The 25985-nt window shown below is 46.2% G+C and overlaps 1 protein-coding gene across 5 annotated transcripts in view; it reads left to right on the plus strand.

The window, feature by feature from the left end:
* SSX2IP (SSX family member 2 interacting protein) overlaps positions 1-25985 on the plus strand; it is a 472212-nt gene that overhangs the window by 98879 nt on the left and 347348 nt on the right. For all 5 annotated transcript variants that reach the window (XM_078645587.1, XM_078645605.1, XM_078645619.1 and 2 more), the window contains exon 2: positions 18450-18583. In XM_078645587.1, the coding sequence (XP_078501713.1) occupies positions 18541-18583 (43 nt within the window). In that variant the 5' untranslated portion in view covers positions 18450-18540. The remainder of the gene's footprint in view (positions 1-18449; positions 18584-25985) is intronic.

Here is a 25985-nt window from a genome sequence, read left to right on the forward strand (position 1 = left end):
ATGTTCTTCTACAAACAAGGTATCACACTATGAGTAAGTCCAGCAATTAGGCACATGTGAATTATGGTGGTACATGATCACTCCGCGCTAGTTTGGCATGGGGCCAAGTCTGGAGAGGCCGTAGAAATTTCATGCAGGAGGGTAAACCGTGCATATTCAAGGAACGGAGTGGTTTTGGGCCTTATGAGACACGGACCCTTGCATGCCAAGACCACAGGAAGTGTAAATGGGGATGGGGTCCATTTGTCTACAGTGGGTATAGACCAGTTTTTGTTGGATCTGGGTGGCGCACTAGAATCAGCTGGGTTCAAGTAAGAATGCCTGCTTGGTGGGGGGCCCTGGGTGTGACGGGGCCACACCTAGAGCTGTGGCGGAGTTACAGGGGAATCTAGAGGCTGAATGGTACATAGGGGTAAACTCTTCAAGAGCACAACAACAAGGGTGCAAATGCCAAATAGCCCCAGGAAGTTCTAACGGAAGGACCATGGAGGACAGACGGTGCCCAGTTAGTCCTGCTGGTTGTTGTAAACCTGAGCAACCGGGACTTGCCTGGATACATTCTGCCCCCCTCAAGGTGATTGAGTAAATGGATGGACTGGCGGTCCACAGGTGATAAAGGGTACCCCCCTCCCCCACCCCGCCCCCCCCCCCCCAAAAAAAATAGTGAGCACCGATTAGTTAGGGCCATGGTGCAATGTGTCTCTTCAGGTGGGCAGGGTAGCATGCCTGCCCTTGGATCGCCCGAAAGTTGACCCACCATGTTGGCATACTTCTTACGCAAAATAAACCTGCAGCAATGTTTTCTCCAACAACTAATGTGTTATGTGTGTTCTTTATTATGGTCTTGCTGTATTTGTGGGTGGAATGTGTTGCCGATATTGGGACCAAGTCTGGGGGAAGCTGAGGCAGTGAGCGGAGGCGGCTGACCTGCTGATGGGGCTTAGGTCCCGAACAAGAGAACACCAGTGGTGGAACTGGGAGGTACAGATTATTTAACGGAGGGAGCGACGGGACCGGGGTCGCCTGACTGTGCCCCTGGATTGCGGCCTGCATCCGATCGAGGGTCTGAGACTAGGCGGCATATGAGGAGCCGGTTGTGATGCTTTCTTCCCTGGATTGAGGTGGTGAGAGGCACCTGCTGAGGTGATAGTGGCAAAACAAAGAGTAAAGGGCCGCAGTCTGACCCTGCGGAGCGGCGACTGGATGTGAAGGCACAGCGGGTGAGAGGATGTGGTCAAGGGCCCACCCCTTACAGACCTAAGACCAGGAGGGAATACACTCCCTGCACCTCTCGATGCACACCAACAACATAGCACTGCATTGTTAAGATGCAGAGCGCCAAGAGTTGGAAGATAAGATTGGGCCTAGAGGTGCCTACTGGGCTCTGGGTGGCTGGGGCAGAACCCGAGAAATGCATGCTGCAGCGGTTGGCCTAGAGCCTGGGGGGTGGGGAGGACTGCTCCGGGAGCATAAGGTGACGAGAGACTCTCTAGGTTTGGACATCCGGACGCCTCCATCGAAATTAAGTGCCAGCGTTCTGAGGGCGAGCCCTCAGTGGCAACACGTGGTTCATAGGTGCACTGGGTCTTCCTTGTGTAGCTGGCGGAAATGAACGATGTTAGGCCAGTGTGGTTTGCCTGAGCATAAGGACGTAGTACTCAACGCTGTAACTCCTGTTTATGTGGAACAGCAGGTCTCCCCTCTCCCCCAGCTACTTCTACAGTCAACCTGTTGGATGGAAGAATCCTACTGGCATACTTGTGCTCCCCCTCTCCCCAAGGCAAGAGAGCCTACCGTGCTGGTGGTAGGGAGTGGCTGCGCCGGGTGTAGATGCAGTGCTCTGCTTCACATCAGCAACCGCTGTACAGAGACACTGGGATAATGATGGATTGGGACCCCACGGAGGCTCTCCATATTGTGTGGCACCATGCAAAGGAGGTGCATCTAACAGTGGGCGGACCAGACAGTCTCCCAAACCCCCAGCATTGCACTAGCCATAGCCATTCTCACTACAGTGGTGACATTTGGGGCCAGTGGTCTAATGGACTGTGCCAGTGATCATCTGGGCCCTTTTACTGTGCCTACCTGACTCTCAGCCTTCTCCACTTGCGAGGCGACCCCTGAGGTGCTGTGGCTTTTCCCCAACGACAGTCATCTGTGGAGTGGATGGACAAAGACCCCAAGCCCTCTAGCCAGGGATGACTTGACTGCTTTATGAGAGTGGTAAATACCTCCCCTCCAGGGCCCGCCACACAGCCAATGCTGGAAAATGCTGCCCTCCTCCTGGCCATGCAGTCTTTCCAGGAGGAAAGAGTTGAAGTACGGTCCGAGGTCTCTTTACTTCGGCAGGACCACCACTGATGTGACTTTTGGCCATGTTGCAGACTCTGATAGCAGAATCAGAAAATGCAGTTGCTACACACCACAGGGAGGTTGTGCCTGCCCAAACCTCTGCTAAAGGAATACTGTGGTGTCTGGACGACGTAAAAAATTGCGTCCGCCATAATAATCTGCGCTTCGTGGGATTTCCTGAAGGAGTTGAAGGCCCTGATAGGGGGCAATTTTTAGACAAATGGCTTAGCTCAATCATTCCTCAAGACCAGGTTTCCTCCTGCTATGTCACTGAGAGAGAGCTCAACGTGCACTGCGAATCCCCCACCCCCTCCTGGGGCCTCTCCCCAAGACAGACATTGCATGCTTCCTGAACTTCAGCAATAGGGATATGATCCTTGCCGGGGGGCGCAAACTCGAGGAGGTGAGATACAATAACCCCAAAATACTTGTATTTCCACATTACACTAGAGAGGTACAGAAGCAGCGACCTATCTCTGAGGTGAAGCCTACACTATGTGGCCTACAACTACAGTATATGCTTATGTTCCCAGCCAAGCTAAAAGTACTCTATCAAGAAAAATCCCAATTCTTCTTAATGTCAGAAGAGGCCTGGACTTGGCTTGAGGAGCGTCCAAGTTCACAGCGTCATCGAGGAAGGGTCAGACTCTCTCTCCCCCCTCCTGTTGGTCCTTACCATAGAATCGCTGACATGTGGGATCCGTGACCATCGGTAGATCCGGGGCTTTTGTGTCTCGTGCGAGGAGGCCCTAGAGGAAAGCATTTCCCTCTATGCCGATGATTATCTAAGTCACCAGGTCCTCCCTACCTCTTCCCCTATTAGGCCAGATACTTCACGAATTTGGGAGCTATTCCAGATATTGTTTTAATTGGGAATAAATCTATTTCTCACAGGGGAATACTGTCCCTCCCTGCCCCACCACCTGGTGCACACCACTCTTATTTAAATACCTGGATATATTTATGGAACTTCACACAAAGGTATGCTATGAAAGTCAATTAGGGAGAATTAAAAGTAACTGTAAAGAGGATATGGCTAATTCGTGTGTATTGTTTCTCACATTATTGGGAATGGCAGCGGTATTCAAGATGATAGTATTACCCAAGTTACTGTATGCCCTTGAACACACCTACTACCCAATCCATCCAGAGATTTTAACTACAAAAGACTGAGATCTGCGTATATTATTGTGGGATGGTAAACACCCTAGAATAGCCCTAGCCACCCTCCACTGTAACCAATACACAGTACCCACAATTGAGACCTGCATGGAAAGGTGAGGGGCTCCCTGGGGAGGGAATTCCAGAGTTCGCACAGCTGGAGGGGGGAGGCTTTTGATGGAAGGTTTAGGGAAGGGAGCAATTTCCTCCACATACAGGACCTTCCTCAATAAAAGCCTGACGCTTTCTGGGACTTGCATGAGTAAAGGGAGGCAGACACCGGAGACATGGTGGATATTGATTGGGAAGCATCCTTAATGCACCTTTGTGAGGTAGCAATAAAGGGGCGGATCCAGCTGATCCAATTTTAAATTTTGCACTGAATCATATGACGGACGACTCCTGCATACTATGGGGAGGGCACCAGATCCATACTGCCTGAGATGCAAAGACACTGTGGGTTCCTTTTTCCTGGCAATATGGAGCTGTCCCCAAATACAGACATACTAGAGAGCCATTATGTGGAAACGTTCAGACATGCTTATGCTGCCTGTTAGATTTGGGGGTCTCTAGTTGGCACAGGTAGGTACTTGTGACAATTGGGGACCCTTGCCTCCTAGTCAGGGTAAGGGGGTACACTCCTAAAATAACCCCAGCTGACCCCCTTGGTAGCTTGGCACGAGCAGACAGGCTTATCTCCGAGGCAGTGTGTAAAGCATTTGTGAAGACATACAGTAAACCAATGACAACACTACAGATGGACACTACACAGTTTTTATTTAAAAAATAAGTATTCTTTATATAGATTTATTCCAAGACCACAAACTACAGAAATCCACAATACTGTACTTAAAATGGTAAAAGTAGCTTAGTTCTCTTTAGTTTTTAAAATGCGACACTTCAATGTACCTTAAGATGCGACATGCAGGGCAATGAAAGTGTTGCAAGGAAGGTGATGCGGTAATCCCTGGCATGCAAGGACGGTGATGCGTTGAAGATCTGGCGCAAAGAAATTAAGATGGCGCTTTCTCCTTGATGCGTCATGCTTCCCGGTGATGCGGCGTCTGCTGCAACGTCGATCCTCTACTCCTGCGACGCGCTTTCCGGTGATGCGGCAACCTCTGCTGCGATGTCGATCCTCTTCTCCGGCGATGCGAGGCGCTTCGTGTTGTGCAGCGGCAGTTCAGCGACACGCTTCGTGATCTTGAGTCACGCTTCCAGCTCCTTGCGACACGCAAGTCCCCAAAAAGTCCAACACAACTGCAGGCACTTCAGGAGAACTCCTGAGGAGCTGGTGGGTGAAGTCTGTTGTCCTTGACACTTCAGCAGGAGGCACGCTCTATTCCAAGCCCTTGGAGATCCTTACACAAGTTGATGAAAGTACACACAAAGTTCCTCTCTTTTCTTTGGCAGTCAGGCAACCACTGCAGGCCAATCCCCCAAGAAGCACTTCACCTTAGGGATAGTCTCTCCTCAGTCTCTCTGGTTCCGCTCCTCAGCAAAGTTTTCTTCTTGTTGTCCCAAAAGGGATCTAAATTCTTGGGATCAGGGTCCCACTAATTTATACCCCAAAATCCTTTGTCCTCTGAGGGCAGAGGGGCGTTTGCCTAATCCAAACCAGTTCTGGTCAGTCCTGGAGCACTCTGTTTACATGACTCCTTCTTTCCTTTCATAGTGCAGGGCAGATGCATCAGACGCCCCACAGGAGGTGGATCCAGCATTGTGGAGGGAAGGCACAGCCCATGAGCACTCTGTTGACATGACTCCTCTTCTTTCACAGTGCAGGGCAGAGACAGTAGACGCACCACAGGTGGTGGAGCCAGCATTATGGAGGGAAGGCACAGCCCTATTCAGATCCCAGGTGCAACTCCTCTCTCCCATCTAGATGCAGATCTCTCTGTTCACCACTGGGTGGACTCACCCGGTCTCCTGGAATCCCCCCAGACCCTGTAGCTCAAACTCCAGGCAAGGAATACACAACATAGCAGAGGCATGCTTGGATAGTTAGACAAAAAAAACTACTTTCTAAAAGTGGTATTTTCAAACACAGAATGTTAAATCCAACTTCACAAAAATATGTATTTCATCATTCTGAGTTCAGGCATACTAAACTCTAATTTCTACCATGTTCCATGAGTCAGTTAGGATTATAAGATGTAGTAATCTGCCCATTCTGAGCTACGGAGAACAGGTAGCTTTGCAATAGTGAAAAACGAAAATGGCTGTAATTCACTATTAGGACATGCCACGCACACCAGGGCATGTCCTGCCTTATACTTACAATGCACCCTGCCCTTGGGCCTACCATAGGGGTGTCTTATATGAAGAAAAGGGAAGGTTTAAAGACTGGCAAGTGGGTGCATGTGCGCAGTCAACATGGCAGTACCAGACTGCACACAGGCACTGCAGTGGCAGACCTTAGACACACTTTTACAGACTGCTTCTGTGGGTGGCACAACAAGTGCTGCAAGCCCACCAGCAGCATTTAGTTTACAAGCCCTGGGCACTCCTGGTGCACTGTACTAGGGTCTGACAGGTAAACCAAACCAGCCAATCATGGAATCACTAATTCATACATTAATTTACAATAGGGATAGCATAAGCACTTTAGCACCGATCAGCAGTGGTAAAGTGCATAGTCATAAAACCAACAAAAACAGGTCAGACAAAATACAGGAGGAAGGCAAAAAGTTCAGGGATGACCCTGCAAAAAGGGCCAAGTCCAACACTGCCCCTCCCAGTGGACCCCAAATTTATAATTCTGGGCATTCCCAATAAAAAAGGCCTTCCACAACCCCAATTGCTGTTCTGTAGCCTTGTCCTGGTTGTGGCCAAGAGATGTAGCCCGTCATTGGGGTTCTAAAGAGAGCCCCACAGTACAGGAGTGGAGAAACCCCATGGATATGTATATGATTGCCAAGAAGGTTACCCATCTCAGCAGAGGCTGCCCCAGAAAATTTCACAAAATGTGAGGTAAATGCATTTCACACTATTGCCTGGAAGATCTGACAGAGGTTGGAGAGTGTGAGCAAGAAGTGACTAACACTATAATCCCTTTTTTCTCGTGGCTGCACTGTTTGATAATTTTATATCTGCTTGTAATCCTGATTGGCATGATATCGGTTTGTGGAGGGAGAAGGGGAATTGTTGGGGGTTGTACATGGCAATAATTACATGTACACTACAGCATTATCCTGTATATTGATACTCATCACAAATGCGATGTCACTACAGAAAATCTTAATTTAAAAATAAAAATATTTTTTTTAAAAAGGAATGTATGCAAAATACATGGTCATCCAATCCTTGGCCTCTTTGCAGAGCACACAGAGCATTGCATTGGTATTCAAGTTGCAATTGTGATTCTGTGTGAAGGAGGAATTAGTAGCGGCGGCTACCGAACAGGGTGGTGAGGTGGGGTAGGGGGAGTCGCGGAGGGAGATTGGAGCAAATAAAAAAAAAAATAGCACCTACCTTAATGCCACCACCTCTTCTTTCCCCGTCCTCCTGCTGCACTCAGTCAGCCTCAGCCTCCCCTGACCAATCACAATGCTGCCTTGCAGTAGTGTTAAGAGGATCATCATTTCAGAATTAAAACCTTTTCAAAATTATATTCAGCAAAATCATTGGTCTTAATCCTTTAGATCGAACAGCTAACCACCATTGACCAAGCCAATAGTCCTGGATGGTTTCAGTGCTATAACGCTTGGTGTGTTGTATATCTGAACACACTAACTGAAATCTCTGAGCGGCATCAAAATACTGGTTGGGTGGCACACTGTCAAAATAAGACCTTTAGTTTGTGTTTAAGCCAAGCCCTTTGTAGGCCATGCCCCCTTTTACATTTCCCCTTTTGGACCGGTCAGCCTTTGGGTGGGCCCCCTTCCCCCAAACGTTTTTGCCTTATTCCTCCATTTTTTTTGTTTTTCCTGACCTCATTTTTTTTTTTTGCCCTTAGGATTCAGGGCACTTTACCACCGCTAACTGGTGCTAAAGTGCTTGTGCTCTCTCCTTTAAACATGGTGAAATTGGCTTACACCCAATGGGCACATTTCATTTACTTGTGAATCCCTATTAAAGTGGTGCTATATGTGCAAATGGCCTGTAAATTCAAATATACTAGTGGACCTGCAGCACTGACTATGCTACAAACTTATGTAGTCTTTCAGACCTGTTCCTGACCTGCCATTACAGCCTGCGAGTAGTTTGCACTGCTATTTGACCTGGCAAATTGAACCTTCCCTTTTAGTACGTATGTCACCCCTGGGGTAGGTTCTACGCAGCCCATAGGGCCGGGTGCAGTGTATTTATGAAGTCCGGCAGGTACTTAACTGTTACATGTTCTTTTAGCGAAAAATTCTTACATTTGTTTTCACTGCTGCAAGGCCTGCTTTTCCCATAGGATAACGTTTGAATGCCTTATTACATTGTAATACGTGCTAACTTTCAGTTGGGTGTAAGTATGAATGACCTGTTTGGTGTCTGAGAAATTGTAATGAAAAATTCTTATGGCAACGTTGTTTTTTTTACATTACAATTTGAAAATGCCACGTTTTAGAAAGTTATCATTTTCCGCCCTGCAGTCTGATTCTGGGTCACATGACTGTGTGTAGTTGGCAGTTGAACTTTGTTTATTCCTCTTGGACAGTCAGGCAATGGAAGCATTAGGTGTCCCTGGATGGGCCATAAACTGTTTTGCTGGGGGTGGGTGGGGGGGGATTTGCCCCCCCCTCCTCCCCCACACTTGTAACTGAATAGACTGTGCTCTGCCACCCATGCATTGTTCACGTAGCCAGCTTGGAGTCTGGGCAAGGGAGTCAGAAAACGTCACACACTTCAAAGGGAATTCTCTAGAAACTCCATGCTACTTCAAAGTTGGCACCAGGTATAAATAATGTACCCTCAGACCCAACTCTTGAGTACACTCCTGGACCTGTGAATACAACCGAAGGAGTGCTATGCTGCAAGAAGGACTTCCACTCTGCTGTCCTGGTAACTGCTGTTCAGCTTGCTTAGAATAAATACTGGACCTGCACCCTTCAACCCAGGCTGAAGTAACTACAAGGGTTAGCTGACTGACCACTTGTTCTGAGCTACAGGGTCAAGCTCACAAGATTTCCTGCAACTACCCAGCTGACCTGCTGCCTGGACTTGCCTGAGCCCTGCTGGCCTGTGCTGGAGTGAGTTCCTGATCTCCAAGAGGTACTCTCACATCCTGGACCCTTGTTGTTTCATCAGTGGAGTTCTCTTTCCAAGAAAAGAAGAAATCCTGAAGTTTGCACTCTCGCAAAAGGGTAAGTTGATGCCAAGATCTTGCTACCTGCCATTGCGAAGCTCAGGTGAATCCAACTCTTTGCACTACAGTAATTGCCAGAAACCTCTGGCAAGGTGAGATTTGCACTTCGGGCTACTGCATCAACGGGTCCTGGTGTTCTCCAATGTGAAGCTCCAGCAACAACCGTCCACGACACCCGATAGGATCATCATGCTACAGTGACTACTGACCAAGAACCCTTGCATTCTCCTCACGCTACATTGCCGACCATCCATAATGCTCTCCCAGCTATTTGCAGCACCCTCTAATGTGAACTGGACTCTTCATGCTGGACGTTTAAGGTAAATTTCAGCTGGACTAACCTGGTCCCTGTATCCGGCCTGCGCTCCATTACCATCAACCTGAACGTGTGACTTTTGCCTCGTCTTGTACAACCAGATAGCTGCTAGTGGTGATTTGAGCTTTACTGACCTGAAATATTTAAAATTGCATCTCTCCGGGTCTTTTGTCATGTTGGCCTAAAATAATTTATTAAATCTTACTTTTTCTAATTTGATGTGGGGGGAGGTCTCTTGTTTTGTGTTTTCACTTTTTTACATTGTGTGTTGCATTAGTAATTTACACACTGCCTGTAAGTTAAGCCTGACTGCTTTGTGCCAGGCTACTAGAGGGATAAACACAGGTTAATATGGGGTTTGCTTGTGTTTCACCCTGACAGATTATGGTTGCTGCTTGAGTAGTAACACAACTGGTAACAAAACACTCACACACACTCTCTCACTCTCTCACTCTCTCACTCTCTCACTCTCTCACTCTCTCACTCTCTCACTCTCTCACTCTCTCACTCTCTCACTCTCTCACTCTCTCACTCTCTCACTCTCTCACTCTCTCACTCTCTCACTCTCTCACTCTCTCACTCTCTCACTCTCTCACTCACTCTCTCTCACTCTCTCACTCTCTCACTCTCTCTCTCTCTCTCACTCTCTCACTCTCTCACTCTCTCACTCTCTCACTCTCACTCTCTCACTCTCTCACTCTCTCACTCTCTCACTCTCTCACTCTCTCTCTCTCTCTCTCTCTCTCTCTCTCTCTCTCTCTCTCTCTCTCTCTCTCTCTCTCACACTTTCTTCATCCCACCTAAATTCTGCATGATGCTTCAAAAAAGCATAGTATAGACATATTGCATGATTACAATTCAATGTCCGTGTCGGAGGCTCCGATTATGCCTTTCTTCCTTTGCTTTATTGAACTGCAGCAAGTTTAAACATCATAAAACCAACAAACTACTACTCCCATGAACACACTGGGGTAGAAATCAACTTTGTCCAAGTTCATCAGCACTATCCATTATGCAGCCTTCACTTGGCCCCTCTTTAGCACTTGTTCTTCCTTCGCTGCTCAGCAGCAAGATAAGTCACATTTTTATTTTCTCTGTTTGCTTGTCTTTGTTGGGTTTGTTCCTGCTGTGTTAGATGGTGGTTTCACGGGGTCTGGGATTGCATATGCTTATATTTTCAAGGTTTTTCTCCCTTTCCAGATCACCCCAGGTCGCCGGATACTAGCGCGTACCTTAAGCGATGCTCTGCCACTCTCCGTTACCACACGGGGCCGCTGTGGTGTCTCGAGGTCTGCACGTATCAGCACGGGTCAGAGTGCTGGCACGTACCGTCCTGTGGAAGCCTTTGCCTGCACCCGTCTCCCGAGGGAATGCCCTGCGGGGTCCTGTATTATCCCTGATTGCTTTGAACGCCCCGCTCGCGTGTCTGCATCTTTGCCTTCCTTTCAACGCCCTGCAGGGTTGTAATTAGCGGCGCGGAGACGCTCTCCTTTGGAGATGGCCTGTGCATACAAAAGGGCGCAAGCGTCTTTAGGGCTCGGCCCTTACATTGTGAACGCTGTTCACCCACACAGTCTTGGCTTCCTTCCAGCGTTCACTTTATCACGCTTATTGCATGTCTGTTATTCCAGGGTCCTGTCCCTGTGCGAGGTACTGCCTGCTAGTTTTATGTGCTGTAGGTGGTCTCAGTTATGCAGGCCCCAAACCAGGACCAATATTAGGGGGGGTGATGATGGCCTGGCCTACCTGCCCTGGGATGACTCCTTCTATTAGGCGGTAGATGACTCCATTCACAGTGCTGTTAACCAGGCTATGGAGCCCCTCTAACAGCGCCTCGGCGCATCGTGCAGGAGTGCACCAGGTACATGATGCACTCTGCGCCCCCTCCTGAGGCCCCTAAGGCTCCCGAAGATTCCCAAAGAGGGCCCCCTCCTGCGAAGCAGTGCGGTGACTGGGTGGATGTAGATGCGTTTACATGCCTGAAGCAAGCTTTTCTTGCGCAGGCCCAGACTCCTGTATCAGCGGCCTTCCCGGCAGATCCCCCTCCTCCCTACTCCTCCGCACGGTGACCCCCAACCTAGACGCTGGCGATACCACCGGAGACACGGACGATGAAGCGAGCCCCTCTAGTCCTTGGTTACCCACTTCTACCCCGGACGTGGGTGGCAATTCTGACATGCTGGACCCGGATGACATTGTGCATCCTCGGTCTGCAGACAAGGTGCTGACGTATGTAGCGGGGCGCCTGCGTAAACCTATGGAGAAGGAGGCCCGTAACCGGCTCCGCGCTGAGTGCCACGCGTCCCCGTGCTGAGTGCCACCCGTCCCCGCCCCTGTCTGGAGAACAAAGTCGCCCTCGCCCCTTACATAGACACCAACATGGCGACATTTTTGGCCAAGTTTGTCAAGGACCCTAAGAAGGGTATTGATAGGTCCTGGCATTCATGCCAGGACAAGCTCCTCAATGCCGTTGGTCTAGTGACCAAGATTCTGGAAATGGCCGAAAAGGCCAAGGCATCCGGGTCCTTGATTGACCCTGAGGTGCTTTCTGGCTGGGCCCAGCGGGCTGTTGTGTTCTTGGGGAATGCCAACTGCACCCTATCAATAGAAAGGCGCAGGTCGCTCCTGATAAAGGTGGACCCTAAGTTGGGGGACCTAGCCTCTTCGGAGGCGGGGCAGTGGCCCAGTGGGGCCTTTTTGGCGACCCTTTTGTCCAGTGGAGTCGAGGATGACCCCTAGGTTGGGTACGTGGTTGGTGGCTGTTGGAGCGGTACCCAGTGCGGTTGGCCACCAGGAGTCGTCCCAGGCCAAAGGGGTGGATCCGAGGTTGGGACCTCCGTCTTGTCAGAGTTCAGCTTCAGTCGGCTGTTCCTCATCCATTCAGCGACGGCCTTCATTCCTCCATGAAGGTTGGTTTTAGCAGTGTGGGGATCCTTGGTGAGGGAGAGGATCAGCTGGGTGTCCTCGGCATAGGAGATGATGTTGAGGTCGTGCTGACGGGCGACGTGGGCGAGCGGTGCCATGTAGATGCGGAAAGGGAGAAGGCAGGCGCTCTGTGTTCTGCCAGAGAGGCAGGAGGTGGTCCAGTCCAGGGGCTTCTCTTGGATCCCGGCGTTCTGGAGGCATGTTCGTAGTGTGTGGTGGCAGACCGTGTTGAAGGCGGCTGACCGGTCCGGGAGGGTGAGGGCTGCCGTTTCTCCGTTATCCAGCAGGGACTTGATGTCATCTGTGGCGACGATTAGGTCAGTTTCGATGCTGTGGTTGCTGCAGAACCTGGACTGGGAAGGGTCCAGGATGTTGTTCTCAAGGTAGCGGGTCAGTTGTTCGTTGACTGCCTTCTCGATGACCTTTGCCGGGAACTGGAGCAGGAAGATGGGCCGGAAGTTCTTGAGGTCCTTGGGGTCCGCCTTGGGTTTCTTGAGTAAGGTGTTGATCTCGGCGTGCTTCCAGCTCTCCGGTAAGGTTGTTGGTTCAAAGGAGGTGTTGACTTTCGGAGATTAGGTGCGATGGATGTGCTGGCTTTGTTGAAGATGTGGTGTGGGCATGGGTCTGACGGAGATCCAGAGTGGATGGTGTTCATGATCTTGATATTGTCATCGTCATTGATGTTGGTCCAGGAGAGCAGGCATTTGGTGCGGATGGTGGTCGTGGGGGCGGAGGTCTCAGTGGTTGTCGGGGCGGTCGTGGCGTTGAAGCTTTCGTGGATGTCTGCGATCTTGCGGTGGACAGCGAGTCGCACAGGTCTTGCGAGGGTGGGACGTCGTTGGTGTTGGAACTGGGGTTTCAGAGTTCCTTCACAATGTTAAAGAGCTCTTTGCTGTTGTGCGCATTGCCGTCTAGGCGGTTTTTGAAGGAGGCCCTTTTGGCGGATCTGATGGGGTGATGGTGTCTGCGGGTGACGTTCTTGTGGGCTTCGTTGCTGTCCGGTGTTCGTTCACGGAGCCAGATCTTCTCCAGCTTTCAGCAGGTTTGCTTTGAGGCTCGCAGGTCTTCAGTGAACCAGCTGGCTTTCTTGTTGGTATGACTGTTGGAGGGTTTCTTGATCGGGATGAGGGTGTTGGCGCAGTCGTTAATTCACTGTCTGAGGTTGTGGGTGGTGGGGTCAGTGGGGTCGGCAGGTGGGCTCTGGGCGAGGGTGGTGGTTAGCTGATCTTCAGTGACTTTGCTTCAGCAGCAGTGAGGCATCTGTTGGGTGCGGAGGTGCGTGGTGGGGTTCTTGAAGGTGAAGTGGATGCAGCGATGGTCGGTCCAGTTGAGTTTGGTGGTGTGGCTGAAGGAGACGTGGGGGCTTGCGGAGAAGATGGGGTCAAGCGTGTGACCAGCAGAATGGGTGGGTGTTGTGATGAGTTGTCTGAGTCCGAAGTTGGCTAGGTTGTCGATCAGGGTGGTGGAGTTGGTGTTGTGGTGTTCTCGAAGTGGAAGTTCAGGTCCCCGAGGAGGATGTAGTCCATGGAGGTGAGGGCGTGTGTGCGGACTAAGTCGGCGATGGAGTCGCTGAACTGTGGTCGGGGTCCGGGGGTCTGTAGATGAGGGTTCCTCTGAGGGTGGTGTTGGGGCCGGTGTGGATCTGGAAGTGCAGGTGTTCGGCGGTGCTGAGGGTTTTGTCTGTGTTGGTCGAGACTCTGAGAGTGTTCCTGTAGATGATGGCGATTCCTCCTACTGCTCCGTTGGTGCGGTCCCTGCGGGTGATCTTGTAGCCTTCCGGGATGGCTATGTCGGGTGCCAAGGTGGGGTTCAGCCAGGTCTCCGCCAGGAAGGCGACGTCTGGGGAGGTTGAGTCGAGTAGGTCCCAGAGTTCAACGGCGTGTTTGTGGGCGGAGCTGGTGTTGAGAAGGATGCATCTGGGGTGGTTGTTTTTTTTTTCCTGGTCGACAGCATGGTGGGGTGGATGCTTGTGAAGCTGCAGTTCCGGCAGGTGAAAGTCCCGTGGGTGCGCTTCGGGGCGGCCAGGAAGCAGGTGTGTGATCATCTGATATTTAGTGCACGGAGGGTTCTGGCATCGTAGCGGTGTCGGGCGTCGTGGCGTGTGTGGGGTCCTGGCGCTGGGCGCAGTCCTGGCGCGGACGGGCGCAGACGGGCGTGCCCTAGGCGCACCTTAGGCACGCCAGCGGTGCGGCTGCTGCGCGGCCTCCATATGAGGGGATGTGGGAGGAAGGAGCAGCTAGGAGGCGAGAGCTGGGCGGCGAATGGGATTGCAGGGGGGCGGTGCCACAGGGATGCAGCGGCGGGAAAAACGGGCGGGGGCCGCAGGAGAACTGGGCACAGGAAGGAAAAACCAGTTTAGGCAAGAAAACAGGCACAGGGGAATAAAAACAAGTCTGGGCAAGAAAGCGAGTACAGGCACAGGGGAAAAAATAGAAGATTAGGCAAAAACAATGCAGGCAGAGCTGTGCGGGAGTGTAGGGAGCGACCTGCCTGCGAGCAGGATCAGAGTTTTTGTAGTTTTCCAATGATTCTAAAAGTCTGTTTGGAATTCCACAGGATTTCGGCCTATTTCTTTTAAATACAGATTTGTAAATTTTTAACACCGGCAAGTCTAGTGGGATTGAGGTCCCACCTAGCTAGGTGATTACTGCTTCTCGACTTGTTCGAATGTTCAGGTTATTAAATATTTCTTTTAATATTAACTTTCTTCCTTTTAGTAACTTTGGGCATGCACAGAATATATGTTGGAGAGATTCATATTTATAATTGCACAGTCTACAGTCTTGGTTGTGCCTTTGATCTTTCCATGTAGGGATGAGATCCTTTGTTTCCCACATGCCAAAGTTTAATTTGATGAATTGATGTTTTAAAACCGATGGAAAAATAAGCTAATAAATATTCATGAGGCTTCCTTGTACTACATGAGCTGATCACCGTCCAGGTGTGACTTCTTTGCAGTAAAATAATCTCGTCTGTTGAATGCGACAGAAGTTTTGTTGAGTTAATTGCTTTATTAAAGGCATTTTTCTTGATGCTGAGTTCCAGATATCTTGAGCACACAGGTCCTCAATCACCTGGTTTACACAACCACCCCAGGATCCTTGAGTTTTCTTTTCTTTTTGCCTACCAATTTCTTTCCAGCAAAGATTATCGATTGAACCGATTTCAGATGCACACAGCCTCCCACATAATTTAATGAATGTGTCTTTACTCAGAAATATTTGGTTGGACAGACCAAACTCAAGTCGCACTTGGGCCGGTGATGCACTTTGCTGGATTTGGAAAACATTTTTGTAAACTTTTTGTTTGTATCTTGTTCAGAACTGGGATTTCACGACCCCCCCTCGTTATTTCTGTTCTGTAGGTCACTGTTGGCATTAGCTGTGCGAGCATAACGGATAATAGGTTGCCATGGGATGGACTGCTTAATTTCTTTTTTAGTAGTTTAAAGCTGTGTATAAGACTTTGGGCTTAGGCTCGCATTGAGATGAGCTGTGACTTGTAACTCAATTTTTGTTCGACCTTGAATCAGAGATATTTATATGAAGCGACTGCCTCTACTTTTTTTCCATCTAGGTGACATATGTATTTCTTGTATTTGGCATCCACTAGCCCTACTTCCTTTTTGTTTTTAATAAATTTAATTCTAGTTCTTGTTCTTCCATGTACTTGGCTAATGCAATCATTCCACGTTGTAAACCGATTGGAGTTTGGCTTAATAGCACAGTATCAACGGGATACTGTGTAATGACCTCTTTTTTGCCAATGATCAGGTCATGCAGACATATCCACCCTTGGGACCCAAAAATACCAAACTCTACAATACTTACCCAAGGTAGAAATACCACTTATACCTTGTCTCTTGCTGAGAGGATTTCTACAACAATCCTCCTAGCGACAGGCACTGTGCATGAGGCAATTAGCCGATCCTCTCTGCTACAGAACCACATACAACAGAGACAATACCCCTCAACACAAGAGAAAGGAACCAGTCAGTATATTCTGGGGGTGAAATACTTAGAATTTGCACATCACTTGCCAGGAGTAGAGCAACTTCCTATAACACAATTACCTGCTAGAAAGGAATTCACCCATCCTTCTACAACATAAGCATTTGGCCATTAACCCCTTCAGCGCTAATGACAAGGGTAACTCGTCATGGACTTTCCATTGATTTCAATGGAAAGTCAATGGAGCTCGTTGAAGACCCTTAGCAGCCAAGTGGTTAAGAGTCCACACCTCCTGCTACAAGGAAAAGGCGAATCAGTATATTTGGTATATATATTTATTTGTACATTATAATAACACCACACGGTAAGCCAAATACATCTATCATAGCAGACTCTAACATATCAATAGAATGATTGAAACACAATCAAGGCAAACATATATGTAGAAATATATATATATATATATATATATATATATATATATATATAAATATATGGAACCTGAAAACAGAAAGAGATAGTCAGCAAGAACAGTGGGAAAATTAGAGATTAGTGGAACACCTCACCAAGTATCTGCACATCCCATTTCCACTTCGCTAGAGGGGAGTCTGTTTCTCCAGCCAAAACAGGATTCTCTGCTCCGTCACAGCTACACGTCTGTACTGTGATGAACTATCAGAGCTCAGACCTCTCCTTTAGTACAAAATGGAAGCGTTAGTCGAAGCTTCTAGCAAGCCTCGCCTCCTTTCCCATCAGATACCTGTACCACTCCGTGCCAAGGCCACAGCTTCGGCTGGCCAAACCTCAGTTATGACTTCGGAATAGGGTGAGCACATTCCTCTGACAAGAACCAGTCCTCTCTAGTTTAAGAAGGGTGACCAACAAGTGGAAAGTAAAACATAGCCTCTCACCTCGAGAGGCTCAGAAGATGGCGACAGCTCAGAATATGGATTTCCTCGAGCATAGGCCTCAGTTTACGCAAAAGAGCAAAATTAGTATGCAAGAAGGCATAAGATCATGCCAAAGCCAATAGGCCAGCCCTGCCATAAAGCAATATAAAGTCAGAAACAGAAAGGGACATAATCAAACCCTACTTTGTAGTGTATTCATACAATGCATGCCTACACATCACTATGTTATGTGATAATATAAATGCAAAGCAAGATAACATGAGAGCATGTCAAAGGCAATAGTCAGCACTGCCATAAGACAAGGTAAAGTCAGAAACGGGCCTACATATCACTATATTAGGCTAAATTATACTGAGATGGTAGTGGGCAATGGTCATAATCGAGCCACTTATCCATAAAAATAGCTCAGTCACTACATACTGGAGGCACCCAATTTCCTCATTGGTCAGTCATGGTGGATGGCTGTTAACTTCCCGGAGAGCATCTTCAAGGTCAGCTAAATACAAGTTGAAAAGACTTAATCCGTTGTGGGTGTCTATATTCTTTGATATACATTGCATGGTTACCACCCACATAACTAAGTTTGAGTAGTGAACTTTAATTATGCATAAACATTTAATTATGTACATTTGGGGGTTGTGATTCTCATAAATAATCTTTGGCTTATATTGAACAGCAACCAGACATTTCTGCACTTGGAAAACATAAGAAAGGCTGGGGCTTAATTAAATGGTATTCTTTGGTTCCTGTGGAAACAAAACACACTCTCTAAATATCAAAGTCCTTGTCTACCCCAAAGGGTGATTAAGCAATTTACGTGTATGTTTGTGATTTTTACATTGATGGCTGACACAATTTAGAATCTTTTTTTTTTCTAATTAAAATGTTTTTTTAATTTTATTTTTTTATTTAAAACCATTAGTCGGACTAACACGTATGTTAAAGATGACCTGAGTTTCTCGACGAGGAACAGATTATGATTAGCAATTATCGGTTTAGTTTAAAACGTGCAATGCTGTTAATCAAATGTATATAGGAGCGTTTTACTTTGTGGCTCACGAGTGTACATTAGACTAGTGTCTGTAACCCACTAGTCGTGACTTGTATGTTAGTAAAACGAACTTTAATTTATCATTTGTTGCAAGTCCCCTTCTTCCTCCCTAAAGTTTATATTTACCGTTTGACATTCTGTATCCAATGTAGGCGAAGCACTGTTTTATTGGCGAAAGAGTAATGTATTTTTTCTGGAAGATTTTCTTTATATATTGCCGGTTAATCTGACAGTGGAACCAGATTACTTGGAGTGTATCACTGAAGTAGATTGCATCTCTAATAAATACATAGCATGCACCAAAAAATCCAAATGATACCACGTGCAATACTATTTTCAATTGCTTTTTGTGTCGAAAATGGATATGTATAGTGTTGTATTTCTTTTGTTTATGAAGCTTTCCGTAAGTGTGATGCCACAGTAATGTAGCATGTAGACCTTCTACAGTTAATTCTTTTGTTGTTTTTTTTTCTTCTTTTCTTTTCAGGAAATGACTACGGAGGATTCTTTTTCTGCCTTATCGCCTCTATAACTAGTTCCTGAATTTGTTCTCCAGTATTTCATTTTTTGTGTTTGATATGGGAGATTGGAAGACTATCACAGTGCCAGAGCTATCTCCAGGTAATTGTTTAATGTAAATTAAGTTCAATCTATCGGAGTATTTTTTGGGGGTAGCTGGAATGTGTTGTAGTTCTGAGTGACCCCTTTCTTCAACTTTTATTTTATTTTTTTCCCTTGTAAAATAGTGGCAAGTGTTGCATGGTTAATCTATAAGCCCCATTGATGTAACGTGCACCTTTGAAGGCACCTTCTCTCAGCCATTTCTCTAGCTGTGCAATTTTCTCTCTGCAACATTTTAGGCAACTTTAACTTTTGTATGTATGTGGTATTTATTTAGGGAGTACATAGACAACAGGCAGTGGAGCCTTTGTACTAGATTACTCTTGTATAGGTAAACTTTTAGGTATCCTGGTCCACTTCTCCCCAAGTGCCGTGCTTTCAATGATATATCTTTCCTGCCTAAAATCCTGAAAAGGTTTCTATTCAACCAGCTCTGGACATTCTAGACTCCGTATTTATGAATTCTTGTTCACAGTAGTTAGGGCAGCCTACGGCAATGATCCCACACATACCAGATTTGGAATTAAGCATTTGTTGCTGGAATGTGATTTTACCTTGAAAAAATAAAAGACAAGGATTTTGACAAAACAAGAAACAGTTGGTTTAATTAAACGCTGTGAGCAGGAAAGAGTTATAGAAACGGGGCTGAGGACTGTCTCAACATACATTCATTCTGAAGCACCATAAAACAATTTTAGATCTTATTTTAGAAAAGTAATGTGGGCCTAGTCATGGAGCCGTAACTCAGGCCACCTGATAGCAAATGCAGGTGGGTCTAGACCTTGCGTGGATACAATGAGGGCCAGTGGGTGAAGTGTCCAAATATCTGGTGTGAGGAGCGCGTGATCACAGCTTGTTTTGTGTGTGCTGTTTTCTAATTGGCTGAGCATTTCTAACTTCATGTGGCATCTAACTTTATGGTCTTGTGGGAACGTGTGCGCCCCTCCGGCTATATGTGCTTTTATTGTGGCCAATCTCCTGGGACCATTTTGGTGTTGCTGCCTATCTGTGGGACTAATCTGGGTTTTTCCTGTTCACGCATTCCTCCTGCTGTTTACTTGCCATCGCAACTGTGATCTGTCAATCAGCCTCGTGCCTTGGCTGCAAGGCCTGCATGACCATATATTTTGTACTCTGGGCTAATGGAGAGGTAATCTCAGGAGATTTCGTCAACAGGTATTTGATCAAATTTTTGAAGTTACATGTATCGTTGTATATATTGACAATATAAGCACCTTTAAATAGATGAATGCGGTACCCAGAGCTCTTTTGTTCTTGCTGGAGCCATTTTTGGTGTGAAACTTGACAGACCACCAAATCTTACAAATGTGGTCAATAAGGATCGCAGCTCTTGCAGACATATGGTGATTTGGTGACTAGCTGTCCTATAAAATGCTGATTGGATTGCCCAACCATCTGTTGAATAGTGTTAATTTCATGTATGGTGTACATCGGGTATCCCCACAGTCTTCAGTGCTGTTCATTTTCTTGCTCCAATATTACTTCTTGGAAAAGTCTAAGTGGTTTAAAATGTATGCAGGCCACGCTTCACTTTTCAAAAAGGTCAGATCACAGTGATTCATCCAGAGTGACTTACTGTTCTACTTAAATGATAAATTGGTTAGTGAAAGCAGACTTTATAAAAAAACCTATTTTTCTCTAATCTAAAAGATCAGTATTCCCTTATTAACTTCAGTCTGACTCTCCTCCTCAGTTGTGGGTCAGTCATTCTTAAAAATGAAGAATTTGGTTTTATCCTGTATTCCAGCATGCCTGTGGTATTTCCAGTTGATGTAGTGGTTCATCATTGATTTTCAGTTATGGAATGTAATACCTATTCTTTCCCTCCACAGAACACAAAGCTGTGGTTTGAAACAGTTATTTAATTTCTGTTGAGCATATTGAAGTACCCTCTGGTTTCAAATGCTGTTGTTGACACCGAATGATGGTGCCAAGCTTGCCTGCGGACCACTGAGGTGTAATTGTGTGTCCTTGGCTGTGAGGTCCTTTCACTGGGTATTAGTGGTTTAATCGCAAATTGTATTTTATGGTAATTAAGTATGTACATTAGCAGCAATTCTCCCTTGGCCTCAGTTGCGGATTTGCAGACTTTTGCAATCTCTGGTTTCAAGTGGTCTCTGAAGTGTAAATTATGAACTACAAAAGGATTGAGATGAGCTATGTTTGGAAGGAGGTTGTTGTATTAGTCCAAGCTTCATATGTAGTTTTGACTTGTCAATTAAACTGCCTAGATAATTACTGCCAAGCATTGCTTAGTATTTATCATTCATTTACCTATTTTTGAGCTGAAAGAATACACTGTCAATAATACTTGTTCACAACAAAACTCAACACAAGAAGTATTCATCTCTGCACAGCTGGTACTACCCTCTGTATCCATCAGGACTGCTCAATGCTGCTCGAGTTTAGGAGAGAGTTGAAGATGTACCTCTTTAAAGAACACTACATCACTAACCATTACCAGTCCACAAACCAGTTTACCTCTCTTCTCTCTTGTTGACTTTGCTTTCTTTGTCCCTGTACAGTGCTTTGCTGCCTTTTGGCTAGGTCTGCGATATAGAACTACCAAATACATTGTTCATAAAGATGCCTGAAACCCTCAAACGGATTGAGGAACTCGCAGTGAGGACAGAAGCCTGAAGACAAAAGCAACATCTGTCGGAAGGCATCTTGTAATGGTTGCTGCCATGATGGCACTGGCTTATGTTTGTGCCTTTCCTTGTTTTGGGGTTTCCTGGAGCTCACAGAGGTGTTGCCTGATTTTGATTTGTATCTTAAGGAGTACAAAGTAAACCAGTTTTTTGGACTTGATTTTCTTTTTTCTTGAGCAAAAGAACATATTTGCAATCTTTGTAGGTCATGACTTTATCCTATTTCTTCTGCAGGTTGGTCCTTTGTTTGGTTTTTTCAAAACAGCTCGTTTTTACTTGCAATAAAATGCTGTTTGGCGGCATTTCATTATTGACACTACCTCAATAAGGCTGAAGACATTCCAGGACCTTGTTTGAACATCCTTAGCACACAGGCATTCTTTAATAGTTAGTAGAACTCTATTTCTACAGGACTGTTCATCTACTCAACATTTCGAGGCTTGGGTGAAAGTCTTTGAGCATCTGTTTGAATGAAGAACAATTAGCTGCAGACTTGCTCAACTCAACTCTGAGGATAAAAGTTAGGCAAGTGTCCCCAGCTGTAATATCTGCATCTAGTCCAGCCAAATGTCAGGGCAATCTCCTTATTCCTCTTCGGGCAAAATCTTAATTTCTCTGAACTTCTACGTGTTTTAAAATACCAGATTACAATTGCATTTGGCCCCCCCCCCCCTCAATTCAACACTTAGATCCTTTCATACGTTTTGACTTTCAACTGAAGTGAACAAACTGTAAAGGTCGGGGGCAATTTCCCATCCATATTTGCTACCCATTGGGCTAATGAAGACCCATGGCTAACTTCTATTGTGGCAGTAGGGACAGCCAGGAGATGTTGTGTACAGCTGGGGCACAGCCAAGGGCATAGCTCTGGGGTACTTGCGGGGCTTGGTGCAAAGTCTATAAATGGTTTGGCTGTTAGACAATGGTCCTAAAGTTTGACTGTGGAAGTTGATGGAGATAAGCGAACTGGTGGTAAAGGAAACCATTGAATGTTTGTAGAATTGTGCTCAGTACCCAAGGACCCTCCTTACAACTACATACGCCACCTTTAAGCAGTCTAACCAGTACATTCTCTTGTCTGTCCACCAAAGCGTTCTGCTTAGCAGCAGCATCCTCACACTACACCATCCTGAAACATGCAGGAGGGAGAAAAGGTGAATGGTGTGCATGGTGGACCTCCATGATACATGCATTCATAGTTGTACAATCCAGTAACCACTACGAATGCAAACTAGGTATGCTGGGGTGCTCCTCTTGGGCATCTGTTTGAAAGTCCACTACCTGTGGTCAATGAAAGAAACCAGTTGCCATATAATTTACTTAGAACTCAGAGCTGTATATCTAGCTCTCAAGGCTTTCCTTGGCGGGGTGTGGGGTGAGGGGGGTGGGGGTTAGAAACCGGTCCAGGTCATGTTCTTTAGAAGTAGCAGTTATGTGGCACTGGCTTCTTTCAGAAGAGCAGTCCTTCAAGGCTATTCATCTAGCAGGGACACATAACACTCATGCGGACATGCTAAGCAGGCACTACAAAATCTTTACGAGTGGGTTGTCTAACACGTTCTGGCACACCTTCACAGAATGTGGTTCTCTTCAAGTTCACTGATTCACCACAACTTAACACCCACAATGCCTACACTTCGCCTCCAGGTATCTAGAACATGGCTCTTTGGGCAGTGCCATTTTGATTTACTGCTAAATTAATGTTTTTCGTGGCTTCTACCAGTTCCTCTGATCCATCAGTTCTAATCCAGCTGCGTTTCGCCGAAGCCTTACTAAATCTGATTTTGACAGAACCGCCTATATAGAGCAGACATCCATACCAATTCCAGTATCTTTAAGACCACACAAGAGGCTGATTTGCAGACCGATTCCTCTACCCAGATTCCAGGACTAAGTATTTTGTATGAGCCAGACTTTAACTTTGTAGCATAATGTATTAAAGTCTGAAGATGAACCAGCGAACTTCCACAAGGTTGGCATATTATTTCAAGGGGAAAGGATTTTGCTTGTGGTGTCAAACTCAATATGTTGACCAAATTACTTGTAAAGAAAAAGTTATACTTCTGTATCTTCTGCACTTTGCCAAGTCTAAATAGCCCTTCTTTTCTTCAGCTAGTAATTAAATTGGCTAGAAGGTCAGGTATTTCGCTACCATAACAGTGAAAAGTTTTTTTTTGGAGGGTTTTCTCCCTTTAGGAAATTCTCTGCTCCACGCAAACTCTGATAAGCTGATGTTCTTAGTGGCTATTTTCTCGACTCCTAGAGTTACAAACCTGATCTGCTTGTGAGGGTTACATGGTATTTTTCCTTCTAGAACTGTAGTTATGATTGAGAAGTACTTGTTGATGAGATTATCAGTCAGGCCGATAGCAGGCTGGGTCCAGAGAGGGGCTTGACGAAGGTGGTTGTTGAAGTCTTTGACCTTGTTTGAGACTTCGGGTTAGCAGTGTGGTTACTGCTGACGTGAAGAGCTGGTCAACGATTAATACTCTGCTTTGCTGGGAAAGGTGGGGTGGTTGCTATTGACACAAAGAGCTCTAGACTGAGGTCCGGAAAGGTCTTGATTGCAGTTGGATGCGAGTCCCTTGATGGGCTCTGTTAAGTACGCTCCCATTCGCAAATGGGACAGTTCTCCTTCTGGGCAATGAGGTTTCTTCACCTGTAGTCCAGTTCTGCAGTTTTGAGAGTTGGAGAAGTATGCTCTAACACCAGCCAAGAGTAAAGGGCTTGTGGGAGGAGCACCTTTTGGGGATTTAGGACTCACTACACCAGAGGCCAGCAGCGGGTTTCGGGCAGGTCCAGTTGGTGCTTGGCAGTTGCTGGAAAGGTCTCTGGAAACTGGCTGTCTCCCTGTTGCTCCAACAATTCTGCCAACTGACCTTTTGAGTCACTTCTGGGATCCTGAGTTCAGTGCAAGCAGGTAAGTAAGTAAAAATGTTATTGTTTAGTTAATTAAAACCATTACAATTTTCTTCCCTGTTGATAGCAGCAAAGACTTTACAAGATTTAAAATCATTCAACCGTCGGTTGCACCAAAAAGAGTCTTACCGATAAAAATCACTGTTAAATCATAATTAGATTTAAAAAATTCAATGAAATAATGCCTGTACTCTACTTTTTCTACATAGATTACAGTTATGAACCAAGAGTTAACAGATTCCAATATTAGGCCCTTCGGTACCAGCAAGAAGTCAATATGAATCAAAGTAGTTGTCTCTGCAGGCCGATGTACCGGACCTCTTGCCCTTCCTTGTGATGACTCCGTAAAACAAGTAATACCAGCATCAAGCTTTCCTTGAACAGATCCTCTCATTGTTGTGTTGACTTTACCTGATCGTAAATGCGCAGGGACTTAATCAATTTACAGTTCATCTCGGGATCAGATGGATCAAGCCCTTTAATTCTAACCTCCCGACATGTTCGTTTTCCTCTATCCAAAAAAGCCTTTCTTAGTAAGGTCTCTCGTGCAGGTCGAAGTTTCTTGCAAATGCATATTAAGTGGATTAGGTCTTCTGTAGGGCTTCCACATAGACAACACCTTTTTACTTCCGTATTTTTCCACTTTGGGACATCTGCCAGTAAAGGATATTTACCAAAACGTAGTGCCATTAGCTGGGTTTTTAGGTGGACAGGGTATGTTAAATCTAGGTATGCTGCTGGTTTAAGAATCTTGTAGTTGTTAAGGACAGACCAGGCGTAGGACCTCTGGCATAAAATATTTTTGTCAAGCAAAAGCGAGTGCAGTTTTGCAACTTTATTGTGGACTTAAATGTAACATAAGGCAGGTTTTTATTCCACGGGTCCAAAGTGCAAGTGGATTTGAGAGCATTTTGCAAATAGCGCTTATGTAGTGTATTGCTCTGACCAGAGAGCCTCCTTTAGTGTAGAGTCCACCGTGTTTTGCAAGCAGGTCCAGTATTCCTTCAGGCTTCAGGCAGCAGGGCAGTCATTCTTAGTCTCTACAGTTACAGCAGTGTTTTGATGAGAAGTTATGAGAGTGCTACTTATATACAGAGTGCCACCCTGTGTTTTATTTCTCTACCTTTTCCCTATCGGAAGCTATAACGTAATACATGTAAAACTTTAGCCCAGTATTGGTCTATGGGAGAGCTAGCCTAGCTACTGCATAAAAATGGCTTTAGTTTTTTAAAAATTGTATGGGCATGTAAAATGCATGTCCTTTTGAATACCATGCACCCTGCCCTATCAACCTTTAAGGCCTGGCTTAGGGTTGACTTATAATTTTTAAAGGAAGGTTTAGGCCTTTCAAAAGGTTTATTTGCCAGGTCGAAATGTCGGTTTAAAAATGTATTTCAGGCTGAAGTGGCAGTCCTGAGCACTATTGTACAGGCTACTTTTGTGGGTGGGACAATGCATGCTGCAGGCCCACTAGTGCATTTAATTTACAGGCCATGGGTATATGTAGTTCCTTAAGTAAATGAAATCTGCCAATTGGTTATAGGCCAATGTTACCATGTTTTGGGGAGAGAACACACAACTTTGGAACATTAGTGTACAGCCAATGGCACTAACTTCATTGCTCTCTAATATACTGCTGACTGGTGATCTCATGTAGGAACCGGTCAACAGTTAACATATTCCTTCACCGTGTGAGCTTATTGTTGACTGAATCATTGCTGTTGCACTTGATTTTTTTTATGTGTTAGAAATTGGTTTACTGGTTGACAGGGGCATGAACCCTGGTCAAGCACTATTACAATCCTGGTCAT

This window comes from Lissotriton helveticus, chromosome 1_1 (assembly GCF_964261635.1).
Source record: "Lissotriton helveticus chromosome 1_1, aLisHel1.1, whole genome shotgun sequence".
In the NCBI taxonomy this organism is placed as follows: domain Eukaryota; kingdom Metazoa; phylum Chordata; class Amphibia; order Caudata; family Salamandridae; genus Lissotriton; species Lissotriton helveticus.